Source organism: Arachis hypogaea, chromosome 4 (genome assembly GCF_003086295.3).
Source record: "Arachis hypogaea cultivar Tifrunner chromosome 4, arahy.Tifrunner.gnm2.J5K5, whole genome shotgun sequence".
In the NCBI taxonomy this organism is placed as follows: domain Eukaryota; kingdom Viridiplantae; phylum Streptophyta; class Magnoliopsida; order Fabales; family Fabaceae; genus Arachis; species Arachis hypogaea.
The window spans coordinates 11,176,993-11,186,696 of NC_092039.1; the positions used below are offsets into that span (position 1 = coordinate 11,176,993).

The 9,704-nt window shown below is 30.9% G+C and overlaps 1 protein-coding gene across 1 annotated transcript; it reads right to left on the minus strand.

The window, feature by feature from the left end:
• Window positions 1-913: 913 nt before the first annotated feature.
• Window positions 914-8,545, minus strand: LOC112794640 (uncharacterized; the record flags this gene model as incomplete). The annotated part of the gene is made up of 6 exons (XM_072234322.1): window positions 914-1,633; window positions 6,244-6,408; window positions 7,888-7,963; window positions 8,087-8,178; window positions 8,268-8,375; window positions 8,501-8,545. Coding segments are annotated over 5 exons (477 nt in total), but the record flags the coding sequence as incomplete, so codon positions are not given.
• Between the last annotated feature and the right edge of the window lie 1,159 nt (window positions 8,546-9,704).

A 9,704-nucleotide genomic window follows, 5' to 3' on the forward strand; every position in this document is an offset into this window, starting at 1 on the left:
GAGGGGAGTTTAAAACTATTTTTTCCTAAAGGAATTCTTTTGTCAGACTACAGAATCGCCTCGGCAGCTTCCTCCTTACTTTCCTAGCATATGAGTACTCTTAGCCTTTTGCTTTCTGTTTTCTGATGCCTTCTACAATTGCCTAAGTAATCTATTTATAATGGTTGGGTCTGATGGACAATTCCCATCCTTACCCTTCTTATGACGTCATTGCTTACGTCATTGTTTATTATCTTACACCAGCTACATTGTTGGTGCTCTATGACCTAAGCGCTTACGTCATTATGCAATAATGTCGAAGGATGCTTCAGATGCGCTGTCCTCTTCTTTTATGTGGGTGGATGCGCTGTCTTCTTCTTTTATCATGTGGGTGGATCCCATTTCATTATTGCTTTCTTCAGATATTTCTGAGACACACAGCTGGCACTTGTGGTCTTTTCTGTTTTTTATCAAATAGCAGAGATTCCTTTTTATCCCTTCAGGGAGCTTTTCTAAGAGTCCGGATAGATTGTAGAATGCAGATTCAAACTCTACCAAGAGTCTCATCTCTCTTTCTTCAATTTCATTTCTTTTACTGGACACAAGCAGAGTATTTCTGCTTTTATAATTGATTCTTGTGTGAGATTCCCTTGTTATCTTTTGAGTTCTTTCGAAGACCCTTACTAGTCTACCTTCATGACTGTAGATTGTTAAATCTTGAACTTGATCAATTGGTTGAAAATTTCCTGGAAAGACGGACATGAATATTACTTGATGTGCTGGAACCAAGCATTCTTCTTCTTCATTAAAAATAGGTTGACTATTCATAAATTTTAGGGATATATCCCTTGGATTTACATTGTCAATTATATTTTTAAATCTCTTTACTGCATCAACGAATCCTGCAGGAAACTCATTAATAATTTTTAGATCATTAAAAATTAAAATTGTATCAATTAATCCATACTGAAAAAACTGATATGTGTCCGATGGGAAAGCATCTGGAAATATAACTAGCTTTGTTAGTTGTTCTTTAGCAATAGGATAATATCCCAAAATTGCCCTTTTTTCTTCAGTCCAATTTAGGACTATGTTAAGGGTTTCTTTGAGATTTGATCTATAGACCCTTTTCTTTTCCTTGATTTCAGCTCTTGTAGGAATATTTCTCATTATTCCTGTTCTCTGGGCTTGAATCGGAGCTTTATCTGCTTTTTTTAAAGTTTGTTCTGGATGAAGAACTTCATATTCCCTGAAGGATTCCTTTGCCTCTTCCAGTGTTGAAAATCCTCCTTTATGAATTATTTTTGATTGATGCGTGAATGGTGCTGCTTTTTCCCAGGCATCATATACTCCTTTCATGGGGCCATTATAAATCACATAATATTTTTTATCTTGTGTGGATTTTTTAATAATTTCAACAATTGTTTTATTTTCTGAAATTTTTTCTTCACCTGGTTTGTCCACCATGCTTAGCTGTCTGAACTCTAATGGTTTTGCTTGTTGTGTTGATTTCATTGCTTTAATGGCCTTCTTGAGGGATTGGATTTGTGTCCTTATTTGCTGGCAATGCTTGCATTTTTCGAGTTCTTGCTCATATTTTTGAATTTCTTGATCTAATGCGTTGTAGACGAACTCCATTCTCTTGTTAATGTATCTGCAATAACATTTTTGTCACCCTTAATATATTCAATTTTTATTGGATATTGTAACAAAAATAATTGCCATCTTACCAATCGTCCATGATTATAATCAACTTTTAAATTATATCGTATGAAACCTGTTAGGTAACTTGAATCTGTCCTTAATGTAAATTCTCTAGGTAGTAAATCAATTTTTCATTTCTAAAGAGATTTAATTGCTGCTAGAGTTTCCTTTTCATGAGTGGTATATCTCTGTTCTGTTGGAGTAAAAGTCCCTGAAATATACCTGCAAAGTAATTCCTTTGGGGAATATTTAGAATCTAGTGATTCTTTTTCTTGTTCCAAACTTTTTATAGCTTTCTTAGCTTTTAGACATCCTAACCAGGTTATGTCTGAAACATCTGTTTCTACTATTAAGTAGTCATTTTCTTCTGGAATATAAAGTTCTAGAAGTTTTTCACATAATTCTTTAATCCTCTAAATTTGTATACTGTCTTTTTCATTCCATTTCCATTCTTTTTTAGTACTTATTTTTGAAAATAAGTTTTTAGTGTATTCTGTTATATTCTTTAAAAATCCTTGATCAAAAATCTTTGTAATTGTTTTCTATCTTCTATTTTATTAGGAAATAAATTTACCTTTTCTAGGACATTTGGCTGAAGTTTTAGCTTTCCTTGAGTGGATAGAATTAATCCAAGAAACTCTATTTCTTGTTTTGCTATTCTTACTTTCTTTTTGCTAAGAACTAATCCCTTTTCTTTACATCTTTCTAAAACTATTAATAATTTTTGAAGATGATCTTCTTTATCCTGTTTTGTAAAAATTAGTATATCATCAATGTACACTAAAACAAATTCATTTAACTCTTTTAGATTTTCTTCCATAAATCTTTGATAAATACATGGGGCTTGTTTTAATCCGAATGGTAATACATTCCATTCATAGAGCAACACACTTGTTGATTCTTTTGTTGGGCAAGTAAAAGTAGTTAATTTCTTTGTTTCTTCGTCTAAACGAAGTTGCCAATATCCTGATTTTGCATCAAGAGATGAAAACCAAGTTGTTCCTTTGATTATTTCTAAAATAGAATCTTTTCTTGGAAGTTTATGAGCATCACCAATAGTTGCTTCATTCATCTTCTTATAGTTAATAACCATTCTTCGTTTTCCCCTTTTAATTTCATTATTGTTTTCGACATAAAAGGCTGGAGCCGCATGAGGACTTTTACTTAATCTTATAATTCCCTTTTCCAAAAGATCTCTACATTCTAATGAAAACTCTTCTCTATCTCTTGCGGAATAAGGAATTTTATTTGGAACATTTATCTGTTTTGTAGGATCTTTTAATTTAATACTTACTAATTCGTTATTTGTATTTTTAATATCTAAAGAATTCTCAGCACAAATTTCATCCAAAAGTTCTTCTATCTTTATTTCAAGATTATTTTTTGGGATATTTATCTGAAAGTATAAATTTAAATAACATGTCTCTAATATAGAAAATATTTTAAATTTTAAGATCTTGTCTATAATAGTAGTTGGTATTTTTATACGTTTTGATTTTTGATTTATTGAAGAATCGTGTGGAGCTTTTAAAACTATATATGTTAATTCTTGAATGAATGGATGATATAGCTTTAAAAAGTTATTTCCTATAATAAAATCCATTCCAGAATCTAACATATATATAGATGGAACCATGAACCTATAATTTTGAATAAAAATTTTAGCCATCTCTGCTTTTTGGTCAATTTTATGTATTGATTTGTCAGCTATTCTAACTCTTAATGGTTTCTTTAATTTTTTCCCATCAAGTTTTATATTTGAACTAGCAAAGCATTGTGTTGCTCCAGAATCTATGAAAGCATTTATAAACTTTTCTGTTATTTTTATAGTAATGAATGTGGCATTATTACTCAATCTCTGAGTCTGTTTCTGAGACATATTCAAAAATATAGTCTAAGTTATCATCAGATTCCTCTAATGGTTCCATGAAACAAGACTTAGCAATTTCTATTTGCTTAGTAAGATCTTTTTTATCCTTCTTTTTGGGACATTCATTTGCATAGTGTCCTTCTTCTTGTCAATACCAACACTTGCAATTTTCTTTTTTATTCAGGCAATAGTCATTTTTTTGTCTTTTGTTTTTATTGTTATTTCTTTTTCTAAAATACTTCTTTTTTCTCCAGTTTGGATAGTATTTTCTTTTTCTAAATTGATATTTTCTTTTTCTTTGAAATTTTTTATTAAGACCATATTTTTGGGGTATTTTTTCATTATCTTGACAGCAAATTCTAATTATATTTGCAAATCTTTTTTGAGTCGCTTCTTGCATACAACGTTCTTTTATTTTCTCTCTTATTGCAGAGGTTGCTCCACCAAAATTATTTTCAATTGTCCCTCTATTTATTTCTCTTATAAATCTTCCCATTATAAATTCATTAGCAGGATATGGAAGTTTTGTTATATACATACTAAGATAATGATTTTTATCTTCTTCTTTTAATTTGTAATAATGTATTCTATATTCACATATATAAGACTCCACATTACATAAATCATATATCTGAATATTAGCTAAATGGTTTTTTGCTTCTTGATATTCTTTATTATAGACTTCTTGTCTATGATCTATAATATTTTTTCTAAAAAATTCTTTATATAGAATCATCATTATATATAATATCTTATCATAAGTTGTTGTTTTGTTGCTAATTCTTCTATTATTTGGTTTTCTATTGATGTCATATAATCTCTTATAGTACCTTTAGTATGAAACCCTATGTAATTCCAAATGTCTCTTCCAGATAATTCACTAAGTTTTGGATTGGTAAAGGCTTCTAATAAGAAGGAATTTAACCAGTTTTCGAAAATTTCTTTTTCATTCTTTTTACAGTCTAAATCGAGCATTCTATCTCCTTCCATTTCCTGGATTTTAGGAACATATTTTGATGGTATTTTTGTATATTTTGAATCTTTATTTATAAACCCTTTTTTAAAAGCATAATTATCAAAACATGTTTCCCATTTAAATTGAGATTGATTATCCTTAGATGTTCCAACTTCATTTTTTACTTGTATTGGAATTGTTGATTCTTCGTCACTAGAATAATCTAGGATGTGTTCTTCATTTTCTATATTTTCAGAATTTACTAATTCTTCTTCTATTTGAAATTCTTGTTCCATAATATTATTTTCTTGAGCCCTTTTTAATTGTTTAAAAAGCATTGTAACTTCTAATTTTTCTTCAATATTCATAATTTTAGTGGTAATTTTACTTTTAAATCTGTTATGTTGATTATATTTTGAAATTTTTCTTCTTTGGGATTCTCTTTTTCCTTATTTCTTTGAAATTTTATGGATACTAATATTTCTTCAAGCATGTCTACTATAGAATTTAATTGTGGGTTAAAGGTATGATAAAGATGTGGTGAATCATCTCCATGGTAACATTTTTTTGAAATTCCGTGTGAAAAATAAATTTTTTCAGGTTTTTGAAGTCCTTCAATAAAACTTATAGTAAAATAAAGATTTTAAGAAAAATCATTTTGTATTGATTTTAAGAATTCGGTGTCATTACAGTTAACATTAGTTAAAATCATTAATTTTTTATCTATTAATTTTGATAACTTAATTATTTCTTCTCTTAAATCTTCTAATTTACTTTTTTCCATTAGGTGACGCTTTTCATTGTGAAGAGTTACGGTTTTTAAGTGAAAAGTGTGGTTTTAGAATGTGTGATTTGGGTCTTGCCACCTAAGCACATCTTTAAAATTTGATCTGTACCCTATATTTCTCTTTATTAAAAAACTTGTCAGTTTTTACTCTATGACTAATTAGATATGCCCTATGCTGTGTTTCCGAATGATCCATCGCATTTTGAATGAATTATAAATAATATGCATTAGATTTAGTTAGATCTGAGTTGGTTCATTATTATTGCAAGTTTCCAAACACACCTTAATGATTTTTCTAATACAAAATGCTAAGGATAACTATGACACAAATTTGGCAATGTGGCAGGGAATCTTTCCCAGTCAAAAGTAATAAGGGAGGGTGGACTCTAAGGTTTATGTTTGGATTATTAATATTTTTCTATGAAGCATATCATTGATATTTTAATTTCAGGGAGTAAGCTTTTGATTATTGTACGGTTGGAACTGAAAAGGCCAGTGTTACCATAGTGGCTCTTGTCCCATTGCAAAAATCAATCTTTCCAACTAAGGCAAATCAAAACCCTACTCTATCCCTTATTAAGGTTTTTTATTTTCTTAGATTTTTTCGAATACCATTTTTATTTTTTGAAAATAATTTATTAAATTTATTTATATATGAGATTATATCATAATGTCCTCCCACAGACAAGAACAATAACAAGCCTGCAAAAAACTTTGAAGCACCATTTTAAACTATTCTTCTGAGCCAAATTGTTTATCATTTAGACTAATTCGGTCAGTTAATATAAACTGATACAACTCCCCTTCAAATGCAAAGTAGTATTAAGCAAGAGTCTCATTTATAATCAAACATTTGTGGCGGCTGATTTTGTGATTTACACGAAGCATTTTTATCAAATATGAATATACTAAAACTTGTAAGATACAAAGATAGATGAAGGGACCAACCTCTCTTGCTTAATTCATCAAGGCAATAAAATTCTGCTCCTCAAATTCAATGTCATTCGAGATTTGCAGCCTCGCCACCCTTTCCAAAATCTCCTCAGTTTTCAGAAGACCAGCACCAATTGCAGCTAGCCAACAGCACAACAGAACATAAAGAGGATCCCCTGCCTAAATACAAAAAGATAACTAAACAACCCGTTACCAATATTCATCAACATAAAATGTAAGAGTAAGACAGAGTTTTGAGCATGAAAACCACTTTCACTAAACTACAGCAAATATATGGAACCTCTGACTCAAAAGTACAGAAAAGCTAGATCACAAAACAAAGTGCACCAAGGCACATTATCATACAACAGTCAACCGGTAAGTGCTTTCTTTCATGAATGTGTTCTGTACTCAATAATGTGGGGAGTTAGAATACATTTACGAAACTAATTTTTACAAAAATATGGCGTATTAGAATGCTTTAATACTTTACAGCAAAAGAAGAATACTTTTGGAAGACCACTTGTTAAATGATCAAACACTCTAAAAGTTCTCCAGAATTTAAGCATGCTAAGGTAATTTTATTTCCATCAGCGTGAGAGGAATGAGGATTTTTCGAAAGAGGAACAACACGATGATCATCTCTGTAAAGGTGTCAACCAAAGTCTCAACAATAAGTGCAGAAAAAAAAACTATGAATAAGAAGAATCTGAGAAAAGAAGTGTTGTGATTGTATTGACTCGACTGTTGGTTTATGATTCATCTGACCACCCAATCATCATGTCATCTGACACTTAAGAAGATATTATTTTAACATCAACCCTTTTTCAGAGCTTGTGCAAGGGCCTAGGGGTGTTTGTGATCGATATCCAGATTATCTTAAGGTATTTATTAATCGGTCTTACCTAGTTTAACCTTAATTTTGTGAAGTTTGTAGTCATCCAAATTACTCATCCACTTGGTCTAAAGTCCATCCACATCTAGTCTTGAGAAATGTTTTTTCTGTTAATAGTGGATACCTCCCTCACCCCTAATAAAGATGTTCATGTGGAATATGATACATGATGCAAAAATAAAATTCCACTGATGGCAAAGATAAGGGAAAATAAAGGTGAATGCAGAAAATAAGTTTGAGCTTAATATACAAAAAAAATTATAATACAGAAAGTTCAAGCCAAGCTTTCTGAAGGTAGATAAGCAAATATAGAGGTTCCATATAATGGCACCATTAAATTGAAGGTATCTCATTTTTAGGGGGCAAATAGAAAAAGAAAAAGAAAAACAAATAAATCAAAGAAGGTTGGGAAGCAAAAAGGAAGAACGAAAGAGAGTTATAGCATGAGTGTAGCTGCGATATTGCCATTAACGTATTCGTAGTGTGTTTCTTTTATGGTAGAGTTCAAATTGCATCATTTATTCATGTAATTAGTTTGGTTTGTAGGATAAGACTTATCATTGTTACTAATAATTGATTCACTGCACAAGCTAGTTATAATTAAAAATTGAATATGTTATGAAAAAAGACTTGCATGTAATTTTTCGAACCACTCATTGACTCAGAATGTCTTTAGTATAGATAAGCAAATATAGAGGTTCCATAATAGATAAGCTCTTTAGTATAATTAGATCAATCAAGACTTAACTCATAATATAGTATACCTTAACAAGAGCTATGCTAGCAGGGATGACATGATCAACACCAAGAGTCTTCAAAATCTGCACCTTTTCAGCTCCCCTGAAACCGAGTTATGCAAAACAAATTCAACTCCAAAAGATACCTAGTAGATGGAAATATCAATCAAATGAAGAACAATTATATCAGTCATATTCAACCTTGCATTGAAAAAATTAGTACTACCTAGCAACAGCAATGACAATGGCACCACACGCTTTTCTAATTTGAACAGCTGCAAGCCCTACACCTCCTGCTGCACCCAAAACCAACAACACCTACAATTTCATCAACTTTTCAACCACTCCAAAGAGATATAAACATAACCAACAAATAAATAAATAAAAATTAACTACGTATGACATACCTGACCAGAGGTTAAATTAGCTCTATGCACAAGTGCTACATGAGAAGTGCCAAATGCCACAGCAAGTGCTCCAACAGCAACAAGATCACAACCTTCTGGCACACGGATCTAATTGAAAAAAAAAAAAAAAAAAAAAAAAAAAACAGAACATGAGAAGTGAATTAGCATGAAGCAGAAGCTGAAAACAAGAGAAAATCGAAGGGGGAAATGGGAATTTAGGGTTTGGGGGATACCTGGAGAGCAGAGGGGTCATCGGCGTGGAGAGGATCAAGGACAATTTAGGAATTTCCAAATGAAATTGAAGGGGATACCTGAGGAGCGACAGTGGCGGCGCGAGCAAACGGAGTGACGGCGGCGCAACTGTGATGCCGGCAGAGGAGAATGAAGGTTGGTGTTTCTGAATTCTGATACGCTCGAATGCAGAAAAGGATAAAATTGTGTTTCTAAACTTGGAGGGGAAGTGGGTGCGGGGTTGGTGTATTTAGTAATAAAATTTGACGGTAAGTTTGTTGATTTTAGTTTGAAAAAAAGTCACACCTTTAGCGTGTATCCATACCATTTATTTGATTTTAGAAAGTAATTTAAACCGTTTAAATTTATCGATGGAAAGGTTGTCAATATTTTAAATATTAAAATAGACGCTATGTCCGTCGATTTTAAAAACAAAGTAAATTCAACTCCCGGTTCGTCAACAATATGACGATAGTAAAGATAGATTTAATGCATCATTAAAAAATCGACGACCAAACTGTCGATTTTATTATTTTATTTTTAATTATTTTTTTAAAATATCGACAGCAAGCCATCGAAAATTATCGACGAAAGAGATAGCTGTTGATTTTTTACGTCAATAAATACGTTTTTTCTTGTAGTGGTATTCGATAGTTTCGTTCAGCTTCAAATAATGTATTTGACTAATGAAGTAAGTAAGTAACCACATTTTGATTTTTTAATGTGCACCCCTAATGATTATGATAATTTGGGTTCACACAAACTACAAAAAGCCAAAAACATAACAAAATGAACGTATAATTATAAATAAAAGATGCACAATAATAGAAACACTATTAAATAGAATAAAAAATTTATCTCATCTGTAAGAATATCATCTAGTAACTGCTTGATATGAGAGATAGTCAACTTTTTATATCCTTGAAATTACGATCACGAATCAATCCAGTTGAAATAAAATAAAACCTTAATTTTCATAATTGATATATTTAATAATATATTTAATCAATACATATTAAATAATATATATTAACATATTATATTAAGTAATTTTATTTGCACGTAAGTGGAAATTTTTGCTGTGATTGAACTAGTGCTAGGAACGGTAATCATTCTCAAGCCCATACACATTGTAGTGCCAAAGTGCCACCCACATCCTTCTAATCATAACTTAATGTCCGACATAATGCTCTATATAAATGTGTT